The following is an 18,958-nucleotide window of genomic DNA, read 5'->3' as shown; positions in this document are numbered from 1 at the left end:
TCCCTACTTACTAAATAAATTTAGATTACTAAAAAAAGTATTATAATAAAATCTTTCCTTTAATAGACGTATCAAATTGGAGGGTGTGAGTATTAATAATACCAACTTACTAACTAGTCATGAAATGCTAGTTCACCAAACACTCTAAAGCTTTAATAAATATATATCCAATCTAATTTACTTGATATGTTGGTTATTTTCCAATTCATTCCCAACACTGAATCTATCTTGGCTTACATGCCCTACCCTCTTTGCTAACCTCACTCATCTATCAGAGTTTAACCAGATAGTGAAATTCCATAAATATTGTGAAGTTACAGGCATATAAATAAGAACGTTCGTTTCTTAATTCTTACAAGGATAATTATAATTCATATACATCTTGTTTGGAAATATAATTAGTAGGCATACCCTTGATCCTCATACAAGAAAATATTATTCAGAGCAATACATCGGTGCTGTAGCAGGCTTATACAGAAACGGTTTTACATTGTGAGAATTCCCTGATGGCAATTTATAGGAAAACTTGATTCCGGAGTGTGCATCTCCCCTTCGAGTGCAATCTTCACTGAAGCTTTTTATAGGCCTTGCCAGGCAAGAGACCCAGCGATCACTCTCGGGCATTGTCTCAGCAATTTTATAAATGCCTTTGGCGTTGGTAAAGGCCTGATAGTTGAAAACCTCACCTGACTTTGTCATGCAAAGGACAGCCACTTCAGCACCTGAGAGATGAATGTCATATACCTTATTTAGATTATCTCATGCCTAGTCACGGAGAAGCACCTCGACAAGATAAAATATTTTGTTTTAAGCAACACAGAACCTGAACAAACAAGATTGCAGTGAAAATTGGAGATTCAGTTACTGGACAGAAAAACTGACGTTGACATGAATGGTTATGTCAAGCTAGTGAGCTAGTTCAAATTTATTCATATATATCAATGTATACACACGGTATAAGGAAATTTATGCTGGACGATGAATAGGGATAGCAGTGGATCGGATTTCACATCCATTATCCTTATCCTCATTTATTATATCTATCTTCGTCCTCATCCCCATCCCCATCCCCATTTGGTATTCAACTTTCATATTTATCCTCATATCTATCGGAGGATCAAATATTCATACCCTACTCAAATATCCTATTATCACCTACAATTGTATTTTTTTTTCAAATTTAAATTATTGTGATAAAGTTATGGATAAATTATCAAATTCTTAAGAAAATAATAAAAAAATAAAGATAAAAATTACCAAATTCATGTTAATGGATAAATTTGGAAAAATAAATCTTTTATATATATATATATATATATATATATATAGTTGCACACCTCGTGAGCATTTAGTATTATATTTCTTTTAAAACTTTTTTTAAGGTAGGGTATAGATTTAAGGTATAGTATTTAGACTAAAAGAAGTGAAAATTGAAAAGAAAAAAAAAATAATACTAGGTGCTCACGGAGTATGCAACATATCATTCCTCTCTCTCTCTATATATATATATATAGAGGAATTATATGTTGCACATCTTATATTACACACCCCGTGAGTATCATGTATATATTTTTCTTTTTTTTTTATCACTCTCACGTAAAGGAAGTGAGAATTTAAAAAAAATAATTTTAACAGTAGATGTCCATGAGTTGCCAATGGATGGATGAGTAGAGTATATCTCTCTATATATATATTATAATTTAATCAGGTATTTGGGTTGGATATGGGTAGGATTCTACCAAACCCACCTCCATACCCGAATTCGAAAATCCTCATATCCGACTATTTAATCGAGTGTAAAAAATCCCTCCATACTCTCCTTTATTCCGGTCAAACATCAAATCTTCCATCTGGTTCAGAGGAAATTGCCTAACGATGAACCTAGTGTAAGTAACAAACTTCAAATCCACATGATACTTTTCCTCAAATCAGCCAGCCTCCCATCACTTCATTCTACCATCCAAAAGAAAAGAGTAATCAGTACTTATAACCTGCATTATATCAGGAACCATAAAACAAAACTGTAGGACTCCTCATTTAAACACTATAATTATTTTGGAATCAAAAAACGTAAAGACTTCGGAAGAAAGCAAAGTTTTAGCAAACTCCACACTATGCTTCAAAGCCAGCAATAACACCTTCACCAAGCCTTAACATAACCCAAAAGCAGCCAAATCCAGTTCAAACTTCCAAAAGCACATCATAAAAAATCTATGCAGAACCTTCAGTCTCATGAATCCTTGTAGCTGGTTCAGATCTCCTTCCTATAACAGAACCCATTAATCCATACACAATCTATCTTAATCCAGGAACTGAACTCGGCAACACCTCAGAGAATACATTCCTCAGCAACTCCAAACTCCATCATTATACTTATTATTGATCTTATTTTTCCAAATGAACCATATCACAACTGTAATGGAAGCTATGAAGCTATCATCTCAGCACTATGCAACTAAGGAAACTCCACTCCTCAAGCCTTCTACCATCGTTCCAGTCATCTAAAGACAAATCTCCAACCCTTGTTTCCTCCATCAATTTCCAAACCATCTTAGAAGCACTATATGATTAAATACTTCAGATCATCACCAATAGCTCTACAATTAAAACAAACATCCACAAAACACACCAACCACAGAACAAACAAATCTAGAAGCAACCAACCTCCATAAACCACCTTCCAAACAAATTTTTCTACCCTTAGAGAGACTTCTGGCAGCCAAAGATCCTTTCAGTTAATCTCGGCATTCCTCACCATCTATACAAAAGCCTTTGACCCTCAAGTAGCTATAAGCCATCTTAGTATGGACAAAACTACCCTACCCAAGATAGTAGAAAAGAGCTTACCAAGTACCACCTCATTCCAGTACTTGCCATGCAGAAGCTCAGACATTATGAAACTACCTTTCTTCTCCATATTCGCTTAGGTAGGCCACCAAGAAATTGCGACAGACCCAATCCAAGGATTGTCCCAACTATTACAGCTCTGCCTATTCCCATTCAGCTTCACCTAACAGTCCCTTAACTCCCACATACCCAGGAAGAGTTCCCTTACCACCCCGATTGCCATGAATGGAAGAATCCATGCTTCCCCATCAGAATCTTCACCTAACTATAATTCTCATTGTTTAAAAAGGTTAGAAACCTTTAAGAATTACAAACAAACTTCATTAGACTTACATCCGTCACACCGTGCTCCCTAGTAGCTTTCCTGTTAATGACCACCTTCTATTTAATCAAATTAAACTCCTTGTTTTAACATTTGATCCCAAAAGAAATCTTTGCATGAGAAGAGAACTACGTTAATGAATTATAACCATAGCTTATCCACAACACAACTGTTAATGCAATCAGAAGTTAATGAATGTACAGCCATAGAGTTATAACAGAGTTACTCAGGAACAACTCTACCAGGTTGAGATATATCTATTCCTCCACTAGATTACCTTACCAGATATCTTATCTGCCAATAAATTCTAATTACTGATAGGTATTCTAGTAGGAGATATATAAGCCCCTAAATATTTCAAAGATAGCTTCCCTCAAACTCCAAATGCCTTCTATTACCAGTGCCCTTACAACAGTTTGCAGGAAAAAGATCTCTGAGTCACTCAAGTTTACTCTCTAATTAGTCATACAAAATAGATCCAAGATAGCTTTTACTGACAAACAAGGTTTATGAGCTGCCTTAATAGTAATTAACAAATCATCAACAAATATAACTATGACATCTTACTCCACCTACCTTACAAGAAGAAATCTTCTCATCCTCCATATAGTGATTCAAAATCATGGCTAAATGTTGCCACACTATAATGAACAGATAAGCGGAAAAGGTTCCTTCTGCCCTTTACCAGTGCCAGTCCTAGAACTCATCTGAATCAACACCATTAAGACTACAGTGGAAAATAGGGAATGCCAAACAAGCTCCAGTCTATGAAAATCCATCATCTACATAATAGCCAAGAGTACACCCTCTAAAACACTATCAAATGTTTTTTGCAAGTCAATTTTGATAACACAATATTATTGTGCACATTCCTCCCAGATAGAAAAGCAGTTTGATTCTAAGAGATCAAATAACACAAAAGAGCCCTCATCCTGTTAACCAAGTGCTTTCCAAGAATTCTGCATACCCTGTTACATAACAAAATAGGTGAAATCTTGCAAAGAAATGATTCCTACTTTTTTTTCTAAAATGAACACAATTCTAATCAACCCCCATAACACAGGCACAGAGCAGGTCCTCAAAAACTCTCTAATCCCAGGTAGCAAACTATCCTTTAAAAGATTTCAAAAATACAGAAAAAAATCCATATTCAAGCCATTAGGTCGTGTCAATCAGCCAAGTTAACAGGTACGAGAATAAGGTGGGATCCCTAAATGTAGAAGCTGGTGAATCACTGATCAAAAAGTGGATTTTTGAGAGATTCTTCATTGATCTAGTGGTGGGTGAATCATTGATCAAAGAGTAAACAGCCTGCAGATTAATGAATTTTGGGATCACTAGATGCTTGAGTATCAAAAATGAGTTGAATGACAGATATGGGATCCAAAAAAGTCTTTCTTTCATTGTTGGGATCTACCTAAAGTCTACAAGAGAACAATTTACTATTGCCGCACCAACTGCAAAGCTTAATCCTTTTCAACAATATCAGAAAGAGAGGGGAGGGGGGCGAAAACCATGACTAAGAGTCGTATGGAACCTTGCACATTTTCTCCTTTGCATTCCCTTGCTTGGCCCTAACTGAAAATCAAATACAAATCCCATTAGATTGAGATGGAACCTTACAATGAAGGTCAAAACACTTAAAATATATGCCTTTAGGAATACAATTGAAAAAAGGCTTATGGGATAGAAGAGACCACCACCAATAGTGTGATAGTGAACAATCGTACAAGAGAGAAGCATCAATCACCGACTTCCTGTAATGGGTACTAGTTATTGTTGTTTGTCACAAATTCAGCTCAGGCAGGCTATGTATTCGTTCATTAGAAGTAATTAACAGTCAGAAATAAGGCCTTTTATGTCTATAAGTGAAGATTGCCAGTTCCTTGGATACGCTTTTAAAAGGGTTGTTTCCATAAATGCTGGTGTTCAGTATGTGGTTCTACATTCTCATAGTGCTTTGAAGATCCTTTCGCTTGTACCAATCTTTTTTTTCCTGGTCACTATCTTCTTCCACTATTTTGACAAGGTCTTATTATTGAAGGCTTCTACAAATCCGTTCGCACATGCATTATTATAATTGTAAGAATATTTCAACACTGGAAACAGCAAACTACAGCTTGAAATCCTCCACTTGCTTGATGGAAATGCATATCCAATACCCTTGGCTATGATTTTCAACTGTTGCTCCGGTAGTTGGTGCTGGTTTTAGACAATTGACAAAGTTACATCAAGCAGTAGAATAAGATTCTTTCCACTCGTCCATTATCATTAATCACATCAAAAATATGTTGTCTCTAAACAAATCTTCCTTTGAGAAATGTGCTATAATAATCTAAAATAAGTGTAGGAAGCATGGTGCCCAGCCTTGAAACTGTAATCTTTGATAAGATTTTTTAAACAAAGTGAAAGAAAAAGATCAGACTATAATCAGATAAATATGGACTTCCCAGGATTACTGGTAATGTTGTTTAGGTTCTTCTTACTAAGCAATGTCAGATCTAGGGAAGGAATGATAAGAATTGCCTTTGCCAACACACCCTTATCTTATTTGTAGAACTGCTACTATTCTAAGCCTTTTAATTTTTCAGTTATTATGCTAACTAGCTCATAGTACTGATACAATATATCAGGAACTTCTTAAGATAGTAATTTTAATTAGATCCCTGAAATTAAGTTTAAAGTTGTTTTAAAATATAATAATTTAATGAACTGAGTTTAAAATATATATATCCTGTAAAATTTTCATTTTAAATACAATTTAATAGGTGAACTTTGTATAGAACAAATCATAATTATTAATATAATATTGGTGGAATAAAATATATTTATTATATATACATGTAAACATTCTATGCTTTTATTTAATATTATTAATGATCATTTATAGATTGCATTAATAAATTTGTATCTCCTGTAGATGACACTTGGACTATTCTAATTTGCTCACAAATACAAAGGTGACTTAAAAAATTCACATGCCAACATATATTTCTGTAAAAGGCGGAATCCGCCACCCCAGCGGCCCCACACGGTCGGCTCCACGACCATCTGTGAGGAGGTAAATCGAGAAGTTGCAGTTAGCAATAACGGAGGAGGGCATTGTCTTGGCTTCGTCGAGATTCGAACCCTTGCCTATTTTTACAATTCTGCTCCGTCGTAACCAACTCAGCTATGTCCCGGGGGCCACATGGAATAGAGTAGATTGAGTCATTAGAATGTTCGAGCTTTAACAATAGCTTTCAGGATATCATTGGCAGTCCTAGAATGGCCTTGCATTCAAATAAATGTTCTGAAAGATTAGAAGGGCACACTTGACACATGATCAATCATTACATGGCAATTCACATAGGAGAACACCTTGCTTTTTTTAATTTTTTTTTTTAAAAAAAGTCACCTTGGAGAGCCCAAGTTTCAATGATTGCCTAGTCATGCCCTTGAGCTCCTGATCAGTTTAAACTTATTTACGCCCAAGGATACAATTGGCATTGCTCCCAAAAACATTCTGAAGATAACACATTCGTGGTAAATAGGGGAAATCAGGATTTATCTAGATAAGTTGCCATCATTTACTAAAAAACCAAATATCAGAACATGACCAGCACAGTTTGGCCACTGCTTCATTTTACAACACTCTCATTTGTTGTGCTTATCTCTAATTCCCAGCTTCAAAAATTCTCTTTTTTTAATAAAATAACTAATATTTAATGTCTTGCTTTGTGAACATACAAAAGTCTTGTTCTAGAATATTTCAACGCAAGGATATAGATAAGGGAAACAAATGAAAGATGCACATTCTTAATTGATAACATTTAATCTGCAAGAGTAATTGTTATGTGTAAGAACTATCTGAAAATTCAAAAAACTATCATCAAGTATAATATTTTTAAATTCTTTTTTAGTCTTTTTTGTTGTGACCTAAATAGTTTTTTGGTTTGGTCTTAATATTGTGTCCTTTAAAGATTACTTTTGAAACATCTTCAAAGCATGAGAAGGTAACCATGTGGCCATCGGATGGACCAATGTTGGCTACCCACTATAACTTCCTAAGCCTTCTTCAGATATAATATCTTTCGTTTTGGAGTATTCAATTTTATTTGGTGAAAAGAAGTAGTGAAAAAAAAAAGAATTATATTTGCTCCTCTGATTTTTAGCAAGTTTTAGCTGTGCACTCTGTTTACTGCTTAACGTTGAAAGATACAATCACACAAGTTTCTCAAAAAGAAATTATTTGGTCGCATCATCGAGTTTTAAAACAACAATTACTTGCATCCTGATGATTTTTATTCTTTTGTCTAAATTATTATTATTAACATAATCTTTAAATATTTTATTTCCTCATGTATTAATCTTACAGTTGCTGATGCCCTAATATTCTCAAGAATTTTTAAATAAAGAATCACATCTTATCAGAATTATGGCTAATACTTACCTTGAACAAACAAAGGAAATTGGACATCCAACAGGAATAGCAGCAAGAATTACAAGAATATAAAGGATTAGAAGGAAGACGAGAAATCGACCTTTCAATACATGATCCTCGGGTCCGATGGAAGAATCTCCGCACACATCGCAGACCACCTTCCCACGGATTTCACCCGTCCACGCCTCCGCAGCGCGGCAGAGCAAGAACGCAATGAATACCGTCCCAACTACTCCATCAATCCTCGTCGCCGTCGTCGTCATCATCGATGATCCTCGCCGCCTCCCACACTTGCTCTGTCGATCAATCGATCGCCCCTCTCTCGCTTCTCTCCTTACCCTCCCACCACTCTGAATTGTCTAGACTCCGCAGCGCTAGGGGGAGGCGGTAGCTGCCGACACCCGTTTAGACTTTTGTCCACTTCCCTTGGTTTTGGGCCGAACGGCCCGACTCCTTACAACCCAACAACTTACAATAGCATTAAGTGCTCTTTATAATTATTGTTTGCCAAAAAAAAAAATCTCCTCTTCCTTAAATACCATTGCAATTATTTTTTTATTAAAATAAATTATTTAAACATAACTATTTTAGTTAAGGTATTTAGAAGCTTATAATAGTTAAAAATCTTAATTTTGAAGGGTATTTATAAATTATTTAATATTTTAAAATGATAAAGAAATGCATGCTATTTTTTTAATTTGAAAATCATAATTAATTTATTAAAATAGGTAAACATAATTTGAAAAGCATAATTAATCATCCGGATTTTCCTTGTATAACCAACTCGAACCCATCAAGTGTCTACAATATATTATAATATTCAGTGATTCAAATTATTTTTATCTTGTCTGGGATCATGTGCAGATCTGACCGTCCAAATGTGGAAATGCATAGTGTTCCGCGCCCGACCCCCGCCACTGCCCCCGCCGCGCCGTCTGGCCACCGCCGATCCGGGTGCGATCGACGCGTCGCTCGCCAGCGTATCGGCCGGCATTGGATTCCGATCGGATTGTCATCGAAATCCGACGCAATTTGATCGGAAACACGGTCGACAGTGGTGCGCGTCGGTTTCCAGCCAAATCGCGATCAGATTCCGACCAAATCGCGGTCGAACCGACCGAGGAAGGACCGCCGTCGCACGCCAGTCCTTCCTCGGCCAGTCTTCGATCACGATTTGGTCGGAATTCAACCATAATTTGGTCGGAAATTGACGCGCGCCACTGTCGACTGCGTTTCCGACCAAATTACACCAGATTCCGACTACAATCCGGTCGAATCCGACGTCGGCCGAAGCACCAGCGAATGGCACGTCGATCAAGCCCGAGTCGGCGGTCGGCGGTCGGCGGTCGGCGGTGGTCGGACGGCGCGATGAGGGCGGCGGCAATGACGATGGGTCAACTGTGTCATGCACAAGGTCGTGCAACGCCGATCGCGTAGAACATCAAATATATATATATATATATATATATATATATATATTAATGTAAGTTCTTATGTCAATAGGAAGACCATGAAAATTGTCGAACATCATTTGTTGTAGCCTCAAACTTTCTGGAGTCATAATCGTTGTATCTGTAGAGGTAGATGGCAGGGCTTTGTTTTGTTTTTGTTGTAATTCTGCCAATGTATTGTATTTGCCTGGTTTATTCCAGACTGTCATGGACTTTTTGTTTTCCAGGAGTAATTGTTCTTCTGTTTCATCAAGCAAGGCTTGTGAATTTTTCTTGGGTCTTTTCTTGGGTTTTTTTTTTTTTTTTTTTTAAGTATAGAAATAGTAAAATACAGTAGGTAAGAAATCTAACAAGTAGAAGACAGAAAACAGTAAACAACAAGCATAAAGTAGTAGATGAATTTTTAACGGTGAATAGTGACAACAGTAAATAGTAACAGTTAATGAGAGGATGTTTAGATCTAGAGAGAACAGGTAGAAAGTTTCTTGTTTACTTTCTTCTTCATCTTAGTCCAGTGAGCCTCACCTGTAAAGAACAAAAAGAAACTATGCCCCGGCTAATTTTCAGGTCATATGGCTCTAGGCCTTGCCTTACTAAGCCAGCACAAGTTCAAGTTCAAGGTCCTTCTTCTTCTGGTCAATAATGCTTATCTGGCCCGAAGCCATATGGCTTCTACCAGGCTACCTCCATTACCAGGCCCTTCTTCTTCTGGCCCAGGATCCTTTACTCCTACAGAAGAACAGAACTTGGAGAACATGATGGATGATTGACAGGAATGACAATAGCTGGACATCAAGACAAGTCATCAGCCACTCAAGATTGACAGAATGACAGCCACTTCTACAACAAGACAAACTTCTCTCTGTAAAGAAGACTTTTTCTCTCTACTTTAGTCTTATCATCCTACTTTATTAGCTGGATTGAGCCTCGGGGAGCCATCCACTAAATAAAGTATTGCATTATTGTACTACGGGTTACTGTAAAGGAATCAAAGATAAGGATGACGATGAGGCCCATAATGACTATTGAGTAGATTGAAGAGGCTGTTGAGACATCTGATTGTACTTCTATTAAGTCTAGGTTTGTGCAAGAAACTAATTTGGCCTCTCTTGTGTATAAATTTTTCCTATTAGGGCATGCAGATGATAAGTGTCCTGGTTTGTTACAGGCAAAACAAGTAATTGTATTGGTATATGTCTTTTGTGGTTTAAATCTTCTAACATGTTTAGTTTTATTTAAATAGGGTTTTCTGATTTTACTTTTCCTTAAATAGTAGGTTTGCTTGTGTTTCATTTTTGGTCTTGGCTGTATGGCAGGTCTAGGTCTTCTGCGATAATTTTGTTGTCTGGTTAACCCATATTGTTGAGGTGTATAAATTTGACTACAAAATCCATACTGTTGATTTTTCAGTTGCTTTTGGATTTGTATATAAGTACATTTTTCTTTTAATATTGATATTATATGTTGTACTCGTACTCCTATATTGTCATATTGTGGTGATACTTTCATATCTGTCCAGGCCTTATGTATTTCTTTTCCTAATTCTCCTGGTAGTTTACTAAAAAGTCTTTCTCCTAATTCTGGATTACAGTAATTTCCAGATACGGAGGTCAATGCTATAAATATTGTTCATTGTTTTTCCTAAAAAGATTATGTCTAATTGAATGTTGTTTCTTTGAAATTCTCCATAGCCTTTAGCTTGTATCATAATCTTAATGTGTTTTACAAAATCCGCAATTGTCATATTGAAATTGGGACACAAATATATATATATATATATATATATATATATACAGAGTTGTTATACTGAGCGCCTTCTCCTGAGCGCCTCGTGAGCGCCTCCGACGTGGATGCGTACGTGGCTGGGAACTCCGCCTCTCCGCGCGCGCGTGGCCAAAAGCTTAACCCGAACCCTCGATCGCTCCTCCTCGCTCTCTTCCCCGCTTCCACCCTAACCCTAAGCGATCGGCCTCTTCTCCGCCGACGCCCCTCTCCTCGCCAAGCCCCCCTGCTCGACGACGCCCCTCTGCTCGCCACGCCCCCTGCTCGCCGCGTGCTCCCCGCGCTTCCTCGCCGCTTGCTCCACGCGCTTGCTCGCCGCGTGCGCCAAGCCCTCTGCTCGCCAAGCCCCCTGCTCGCCAAGCCCCCTCTTCAAACCCTCGATCGCTCCTCCTCGCTCTCTTCCCCGCTTCCACCCTAACCCTAAGCGATCGTGATCTTCTCCGCCGACGCCCCTCTCCTCGCCAAGCCCCCCTGCTCGACGACGCCCCTCTGCTCGCCGCTTGCTCCACGCGCTTGCTCGCCGCGTGCGCCAAGCCCTCTGCTCGCCAAGCCCCCTGCTCGCCAAGCCCCCTCTTTAAGCCCTCTGTAGATGGCCAAAATGTTCCAGGCAAGTTTCCAAGTAACCAGGGTAAGAGTGTCGAGAAATGCGTCAAGTGTCAGTATGATTTTTATGGAATTTATTATCTTCGATCGTTCTGTTGTAGAATTCAAATCCTTGACTTAATTTAATCAACAGCTTTGTCACATTGGTGTATTTTCCACCGCAAGAATGCAGAACATGTAACTCAAACCTGGGATCAATTGGACAGGTAGAAAAATTTCCTGTATCATCAACATTATTAGCAAAATAGTTAAATTTCTAGTCCAGTTTATTCAATTTCATGAAATTTATATCGATATGTTTTCTGACTGCTATCATTCTTACTAGCTCTATGAAGACGGCGAAGATGAAACTAAGGGTGTTTATGTTGCTAAACTCGAGGAACTTCATAAGGTAAAATATTTGCATTTGACCTTCTTGTCAATGAGTGTAAACAATCCGATGGCATTTTCGCAATGCAGCAAGGTAATCCGATAGAGGAGCGGTACAGGGAGTGGACAGACAGAGGTCCAGCAGTTGATCAACTTGTTCATTGCATCAATAGTTTCAGAGCAGCAGCTTTGTTAAACGATCCCAACTTTGATCACATTGATCTAGCAGAGAAGCAGAAGGTAACCTTTTTCTATTCAATTTGAAAAAGGAGTTGATAAAACACTTTAAAGTCCACTTAGAATATCGTCACAAACTTAAGTAATGATGATGCATGTTCTGCAGGTGGTTAGTGAGTGTAGCGAAGCAGAAGCATGGCTACGGGAGAAACAGCAGCAGCAGAATGCCTTGGCCAAATATGCCAATCCTATTCTTCTCTCTACCGATATCAAAAGAAAGGCAGAGTCTTTGGACAGGTAAAATTTGACTATTGAAATATCAATCAGATTAGAATTAGATTGGGTTTTGGGATCATTTTCTTCATGTGTTGGATTTACAAATCATTTTCTTCATGTGTTAATTGATGATGCATCTTTGCAGGAAGAAGAGCGGAAGGAGCAGGAAGAAGAGCTGCTTGTCTAGTCAGGATTGAGTTTCTTAGGAATCTGGCTATCCTATATTACAGGAGTAAATTTTTCTCTTCTGAACAGTTTGTGAAAAAAAATTTCTTTGTTTTTACCTGCACTACCCAATTGGGACTTGTAAGGTTATGATGTATACGTAGAAAGTGAAGTGCGAGTGCAAGCTGGCAGAGAGTAATATTTTTCGTACTAGCATCCAAATTTTGGGTTACAAAGATACAATACTCGTGAATAATTGTGTTGAATATAAGGAAAATAAATCCTTTGGCTACAGTAGTTAATGAGCTGAGAAATGTATATTGTGGATCTTTCTATGTTTCATATATAAGCTACGAAAACAGAGATGATGGATAAGAACAACCACTTTGCTAAGACTTGTATGACTTTCTACTCTGGTTGTCACCGCACTGCGAGATGATAAGATGTTCACATATTATTTAGATGATGTTCTTAAGCCGGAGCAATTGACTTGTTGCTGTATATATGTTATGTTGTGACATTGAAAAGGTGCGTCATAATTCTGTTGTGACACTGTGATCAACAGATTGCATCCAGCTCATTTAATCATAGGATCAACATAAGCAAAAGTCAATCTATGAAATATGTTGATAGGAAATTTGGCAATATCTGATATCTAGTTTAGTTCAATCCCAAATGCTTTATTTTCAAAAAGGCATGAAACTAATTGTGAATTTCATCATCTCATATCTATATGATAAATTAACAAAGTATCACTTCAAACTCCTTGGAAGTTTCAACTTTAGCACCGAGACCAATAATTCATTAAATAGATATGAATACAATCTCAAATGAAAACCTTGATCACACGAAACAATTAACCTTAGTTTCTTCATATTTTACAAAGTTATGTAATCTTGAAAGGTGGTTGGCCAAGAAGAGCACTCTGTTGGCACAAAGAAGAGATAGATGTTGGATCCATTACAACAATCATACTCCGAAAGCGAACATTGATCATCCTTTAGCAAATGACCATCCTTGTGAGTGAGTAAGATCCTACTCGCTTCGATTTCCATTTTGCTTGCTATCTTCTTTTTGAGGCTGCACACAGTCTCTTCTTCATCTATCTCTACATAAAATAATGAACCAGTAAGAACTTCTACTCCTAACTTCATCTCGCAAAATTCTCCTTCAAAATTCATTTATGTCACAATAACTATTTATACACATCTCAGAAGAAATAAATTAGGGAATATGGAAATTCTTTTAATTCATCATACATAGAATTTTATAATGCTTTGGAAAGTCTTAATTGCTGTTTATCAAAGGATGTGCAAGATAATGTCAATGAGCAATTGCACCTGTAGGCATAGTCACATCAAGAAGCTAAAAGAAAGTTGAGGAATGTCACACACACAGTACCAGGCACAACTACTTCTAGAGATAATGGTAGATCAGTGAGTGCTCCTCAGTCCTTATTACTAAGCAAACTCAAGGACTTGTACCTTCGTGTATACTATAGACTAGTGAGGGAGTTAAATTAAGAAACATAGACAAGTAGTAGGAGTGAAGATCAAATATGGATGACATATTGATTTTGCATGGAAACAGTGAGGAACAATTAAACTGTATGTGCATGAGCACAACACTAACCATGGACTAGCCAAGTGCATTAACACCTCTCTTGAATTTAATTTATTAAGATAAGCTACCTGGTTATGAATCTCGCTGATGGTTAATGTGTTCAAGAGAGGTGTTTCTGTACACCTCAGAACCATTTACACCATCATGTCTCAGGATCTTCCTGTAAATTCAGAAACTAGTACACGATTCATGTAAAACATAAACCAGAGAATTTTAGTGCTGATGATCTCCTAATTACAATGAAACAAAGTACTAATTGGTGCTCGTTGAACCAAAATGCTATCAGTTGTAGATGATCTGTGTGTGGAGTGAACTAACCCTATTATGCATGCTAGTTCCCAGCTATTTAGAAAATCTGTAGGTGCGTTAAAGAATCATAGATTTGAGGCTGAGGCGGACTAACCGAGCAGATGGGGCAGAGGGCGCGGCTGGCGGCGAGCAGATGGAGTTTTCCGGCGAGGAAGAATTAGGGTTTTGAGGTCGCGGCGAAGGGCAGAGGGCGCGGCTGGCGGCAAGCAGAGGGCGCGGCGGCGAGGAAGAAATAGGGTTTCGAGGCCGCGGCGAACTAATCCGAGCGGAATCCGCGATGGCAGAGGGCGTGGCTGGCGGCGAGAAGAGGGCACGGCGGCAAGCAGAGGGAGAGGAGGGCGCGCGGCGGCGAGCAGAGGGCACGGCGGCAAGCAGAGGAGAAGAATGCGTCGGCGAGCAGAGGGAGAAAGTGAGCGGCGAGAATCGGGAGAGGAGGAAGCGGAATCGCGAGAAAAGGTTTGGGATTAGGGGTTTTACTCTGCCACGCGCGCGCAGATGAAGTTTTCAGCCCGCGCAGATGAAGTTTTCAGCCACGTCAGCACTGCCACGTACGCGGCGCTCACGAGACGCGCAGGGAACGACGCTCAGCTATAACAACTCTACGCCGATATATATATATATATATATAACATAAATGATACTTCATTCGGGTGCCCCTTTCAAGTAATACAAAATTTATTCTACCACTATCTAATGATGAATTATTGGAGATGACATAAACTGGCTGATAACACTAATCAGATATGTAATATCTGGACAAATTATAGTAAGGTAATTCAAATTCCCAACTAATCTTGGGTATCTCTCAGGATGTTCGAATAATTCCTCGTCTTTTGTGAGGTGCATGTTCTAAATCATTAGAGCACTATAAGGCTTTGCCTTTAATTTTTCTTAGTTAATAGATTAAGAACATATTTTCTCTGAGATAGAAATATATATTTTTTACTCCTTATAACTTCAACACCTAAGAAATACTTTAGCACCCCCAAGTCCTTCGTGTGAAATTGAGTTTGAATAAAAGACTTAAGATATGAGATTCTTATAACATCACTTCTAATGATAACAATCATCCACATACACAACTAACAAGATGATACCAACTCTTGATTGCTTGTAGAACACAGAATGGTCAGATTTACTTTTCATCATACTAAAATTTTTAACAACCTGATTAAATTTTTTAAACCAAGCATGAGTACTCTGTTTCAAATTATAAAAGGACTTTCAAAGACAACAAACTTGCTCGGACTCCCCTTGAGCAACAACACCAAGAGATTGCTCAATATATACTTCTTCCTGAAGATCTCCATGAAGAAAAGCATTCTAAATATTAAATTGATGTAAAAGCCAATACTGAGTAGCAACCATTGAAATAAACAATAGAATAGATATCAATTTTGCAACAAAAGAAAAAGTGTTAGAATAATCCATACTATAGGTCCAAGCAAAGCCTTTGCGACAAGATAAGCTTTCAATCTGGCAACTGACCCATCCGTGTTGATTTTAATTGTGAACACCCATTTGCATCCAATAGTTTGTTTCCTTGAAGGTAAATCAACCAAGTCCCAAGTGTCATTGTCATCTAAAACATCCCTCTCCTCTATCATTGCATCATACCAACCAGGATGAGATATGACTTCATGAATAGTTTTAGGAATAGAAAAAGAGTCAAGAGAAGCAATAAAAGAACAAGAGGATGATGACATAACATTATAAGAAACAAAAGTAGTAAGATATGTACACTGGCGTTTACCTTTACGTAACACAATAGGGAGATCATCACTTGAGACTGAATCAGCTGACAAAGGAGAAGGTGCAAGAACTAAATCAAGAAGTTGACATCTAGAGTAGACTTGAATAATAGGAGGCTTGACAAGATCCAATTCCAAGACGAGTGCAGAGGATAACAGAATATATCAATAAATCATCATCCTCTCCCTGACAAGTCAGAATAGATGAAGATACTGAAAATAAGATGTATCTTCCATAAAGGTAATATCAATTGAAATAATATATTTGTTAATACTAGGACAATAACACTTATATCTTTTCTGAAGATGAGAGTAACCAAGGAAAACACACTTCAAAGACTTGGGATATAATTTAGTGATATGCGGATGAACATCCCAAATAAAACAGGTGCTACCAAATATTCTACGGTTAATAGAAAACAATAGCTTATTGGGAAAAAATATTTTGAAAGGGGTCTCACCATGAAGAACAGAGGATCACATGTGGTTAATATATAAGAAAACATATTGTAAAAACTGTATCAGTCTAAAATATTTTGGGAACATTCATTTGAAATAAAAGGGTCTGTGTAATTTCAAGAAGATGTCTATTCTTACGTTTTGCCCCACCATTTTGGGATGGAGTATCAACATAAGAGGTTTCATGAAGTATATCATTCTGACCTATATAAGATTGAAATAAATTGGACATATATTTTTTGACATTATCACTTTGCAAGGTAAGGATGGGTGCACTGAATTGAGTTTTAATCTCAGCGCAAAATGCAAAAAATAGAGCAAATAACTAAAAATGATTTTTCATTAAATATAATCAAGTTACACAAAAATAATCATCCACAAAAGTAACAAAATACCTAAATCCATGTTTAGACAAAATAGGACAAGTACTTCAAATATTAGAATGAACTAATTTAAAAGGAATAGTATCACGTTTATTTACTCTAGGACTCGAACTAAGACGGTGATGTTTTGCAAACTGATATGACTCACAATCTAATGAAGATATACCTTACTATATTGTGGATAAAACTTCTTAAGCAAAGGGAGATATGGATGATCCAACCTTCAATGAATCTCAAAAGGAGAAGTAACACTCGAGCAAGCAAAAGATTTTTGGAGCGATGTGTCAAGAATGTAGAGCCCTCTAAACTCATATCCTTTACCAATAATCTTCTTTATCAAAAGATCTTAAAATAAATAATGATCAAGAAACAATGAGATGCAAAGTTAAGATTACAAGTTAGTTGATTGACAGAGAAAAAATATAAAGGATAAATTAAGTAAATGTAAGATAAAGGATACAGGAAGCAAAGGGGTAGTAGTAATAGTGTTGCCCATGAACACAAGATGGTAAGCCATCAGCTAAAGTAACGGTAGAAGTGTCAACATTGGACTGGAAAGTAGAAAATAGACTAGAAATACTTGTCATATGATCTATAGCACCAAAATAAATGACCCATTTGGAGGATGAGGAAATAAGACATGTATTGTGTTTACCTGAATCAACAATAGCAGTGATAGAGGAAGATGAAGACTTGAGTGATTCCTAATATTCTAAGAACTTGACAAATTCATCTGCAGAGATAAAAACTGATTTATCAGAGACATCATTGGTAAACGTAATATGGGCTAAGTGTTTTTGTTAATTTTTATACTGAAGATTTCTACACTCAAACTTTATATGGCTGACTTACAATAGTAATTGCACACAATACCATCAAAATTCGGCATTCGAGTTTGAAAGTCCTATGAGCCTTCTCATTTGTTTCCATTGTGACTAGTTGATCTTCAGGCACATAATTAGTATTGTGATTTACCAAAGTACCACTAAGTAGAATGAGTGTAGTACTTTTTGTACGGAGAACGCATCTAAATATATCTTGTAAAGAGGAAACCTCAGAATCAGAGAGAACTTGTGACTTACTCAAAATTAGAAGATAGGTCAGCGAGGAAGCTCATGATAATTATCTGCTTTCGTTGGCGTTATTGAACCTTCACATCAAGACCAAAGGGCAGTAGCATATTAAACTCCTCATATGTCTTCTTGAACGACATAAAATAATTGATTGAAGGCTGATCTTGTTTTTCCACATGATAAAAGGCTTTGCAAACCTCATACATGCAAGAGAGTTTCCCTTTTCCAGAGTATAAAAATTTTAAATAATCCATTAGTTCTTTAACAAATTCACAATGATTGATCAAATCAATTACCTCACTATCAATACAATTCTGAATCTGAAAGAATAAACAAACAACCTCTCTAAGTCATGTCTACTTTTTTTTTTTAATTTTTTTTATCCCTGGGGGTGGCCGGCCCGGTCCCATGAAAGTTTCCCACCGACCACCAGGGTAAATCGGGAAGCGCATACGGCGGCCAATCCAGATGCCCAACATCCTTTGATTGTGGGCATCTTTTGATTGCGTTCCCCATTTGGAGGAAAATGCCTGCAAATACGCCGTAGCTGGGGATCGAACCGTGGGTTCCTGGGTCACAACTCGGATGTCCTACCGTTGCACCATTGCCCCGGGGACTAAGTAATGTCTACTTTGAATCATCTTTAGGAGGGTCAAATGACCATTTTCATCAATACTCTATATAAAAAAATGAACAATTTTATTCCAATCCAAATAGTTCGAACTATTCAACTTATGGTCTGTGATTTTAGACATCATAGGTATCATTAGAAGATTTATTTTCAGTCATAAGACTTTATCATAAAGGAAGTCAAATAAAAGAAGGATACGAAGGAAGACCAAAACGCAGCAGTTGATGGGTGGTGAGATGCGGAGCCGCGAGCTCATCGAGTTGGTGCACATGTGGACAGGTGGAAAACAAGAGGGTAGCAGCAGCGCGGATAAA

The 18,958-nt window shown here is 37.5% G+C and overlaps 1 protein-coding gene and 1 long non-coding RNA gene across 2 annotated transcripts; one reads left to right on the top strand and one right to left on the bottom strand.

The window, feature by feature from the left end:
* Positions 1–274: 274 nt before the first annotated feature.
* On the bottom strand, positions 275–7,962 carry LOC141846265 (uncharacterized). Its single transcript, XM_074734280.1, has 2 exons — positions 7,693–7,962; positions 275–722 (listed from the first exon to the last, which is right to left on the bottom strand). Exons 1-2 carry the CDS (start codon positions 7,856–7,858, stop codon positions 436–438), a joined length of 453 nt encoding a protein of 150 aa, XP_074590381.1. The 5' UTR covers positions 7,859–7,962; the 3' UTR covers positions 275–435.
* A 3,596-nt stretch (positions 7,963–11,558) lies between these two features.
* Positions 11,559–12,719, top strand: LOC141834275 (uncharacterized). The gene is made up of 5 exons (XR_012602312.1): positions 11,559–11,634; positions 11,754–11,819; positions 11,888–12,037; positions 12,141–12,271; positions 12,396–12,719. It is a non-coding gene; the product is annotated as an uncharacterized LOC141834275 (long non-coding RNA).
* The last annotated feature ends 6,239 nt before the right edge of the window (positions 12,720–18,958 follow it).

Source organism: Curcuma longa, chromosome 1 (assembly GCF_044706935.1).
Source record: "Curcuma longa cultivar G26 ecotype Majalengka, Jawa Barat chromosome 1, ITB_CL_G26_1.1, whole genome shotgun sequence".
NCBI classification, from domain to species: domain Eukaryota; kingdom Viridiplantae; phylum Streptophyta; class Magnoliopsida; order Zingiberales; family Zingiberaceae; genus Curcuma; species Curcuma longa.
The sequence above is the reverse complement of the archived record's forward strand: the minus strand, read 5'-3'. Positions and strand labels throughout refer to the sequence as shown.

What these genes read in the sequence shown, in the direction of transcription:
- LOC141846265 (XM_074734280.1), bottom strand. Translation starts at nt 7,858, where the DNA reads ATGATGACGACGACGGCGACGAGGATTGATGGAGTAGTTGGGACGGTA. An exon ending in CGAGGATCATGTATTGAAAG is followed by an intron (nt 723 to 7,692) that starts GTCGATTTCTCG and finishes TTCATCTCTCAG; the next exon opens with GTGCTGAAGTGGCTGTCCTT.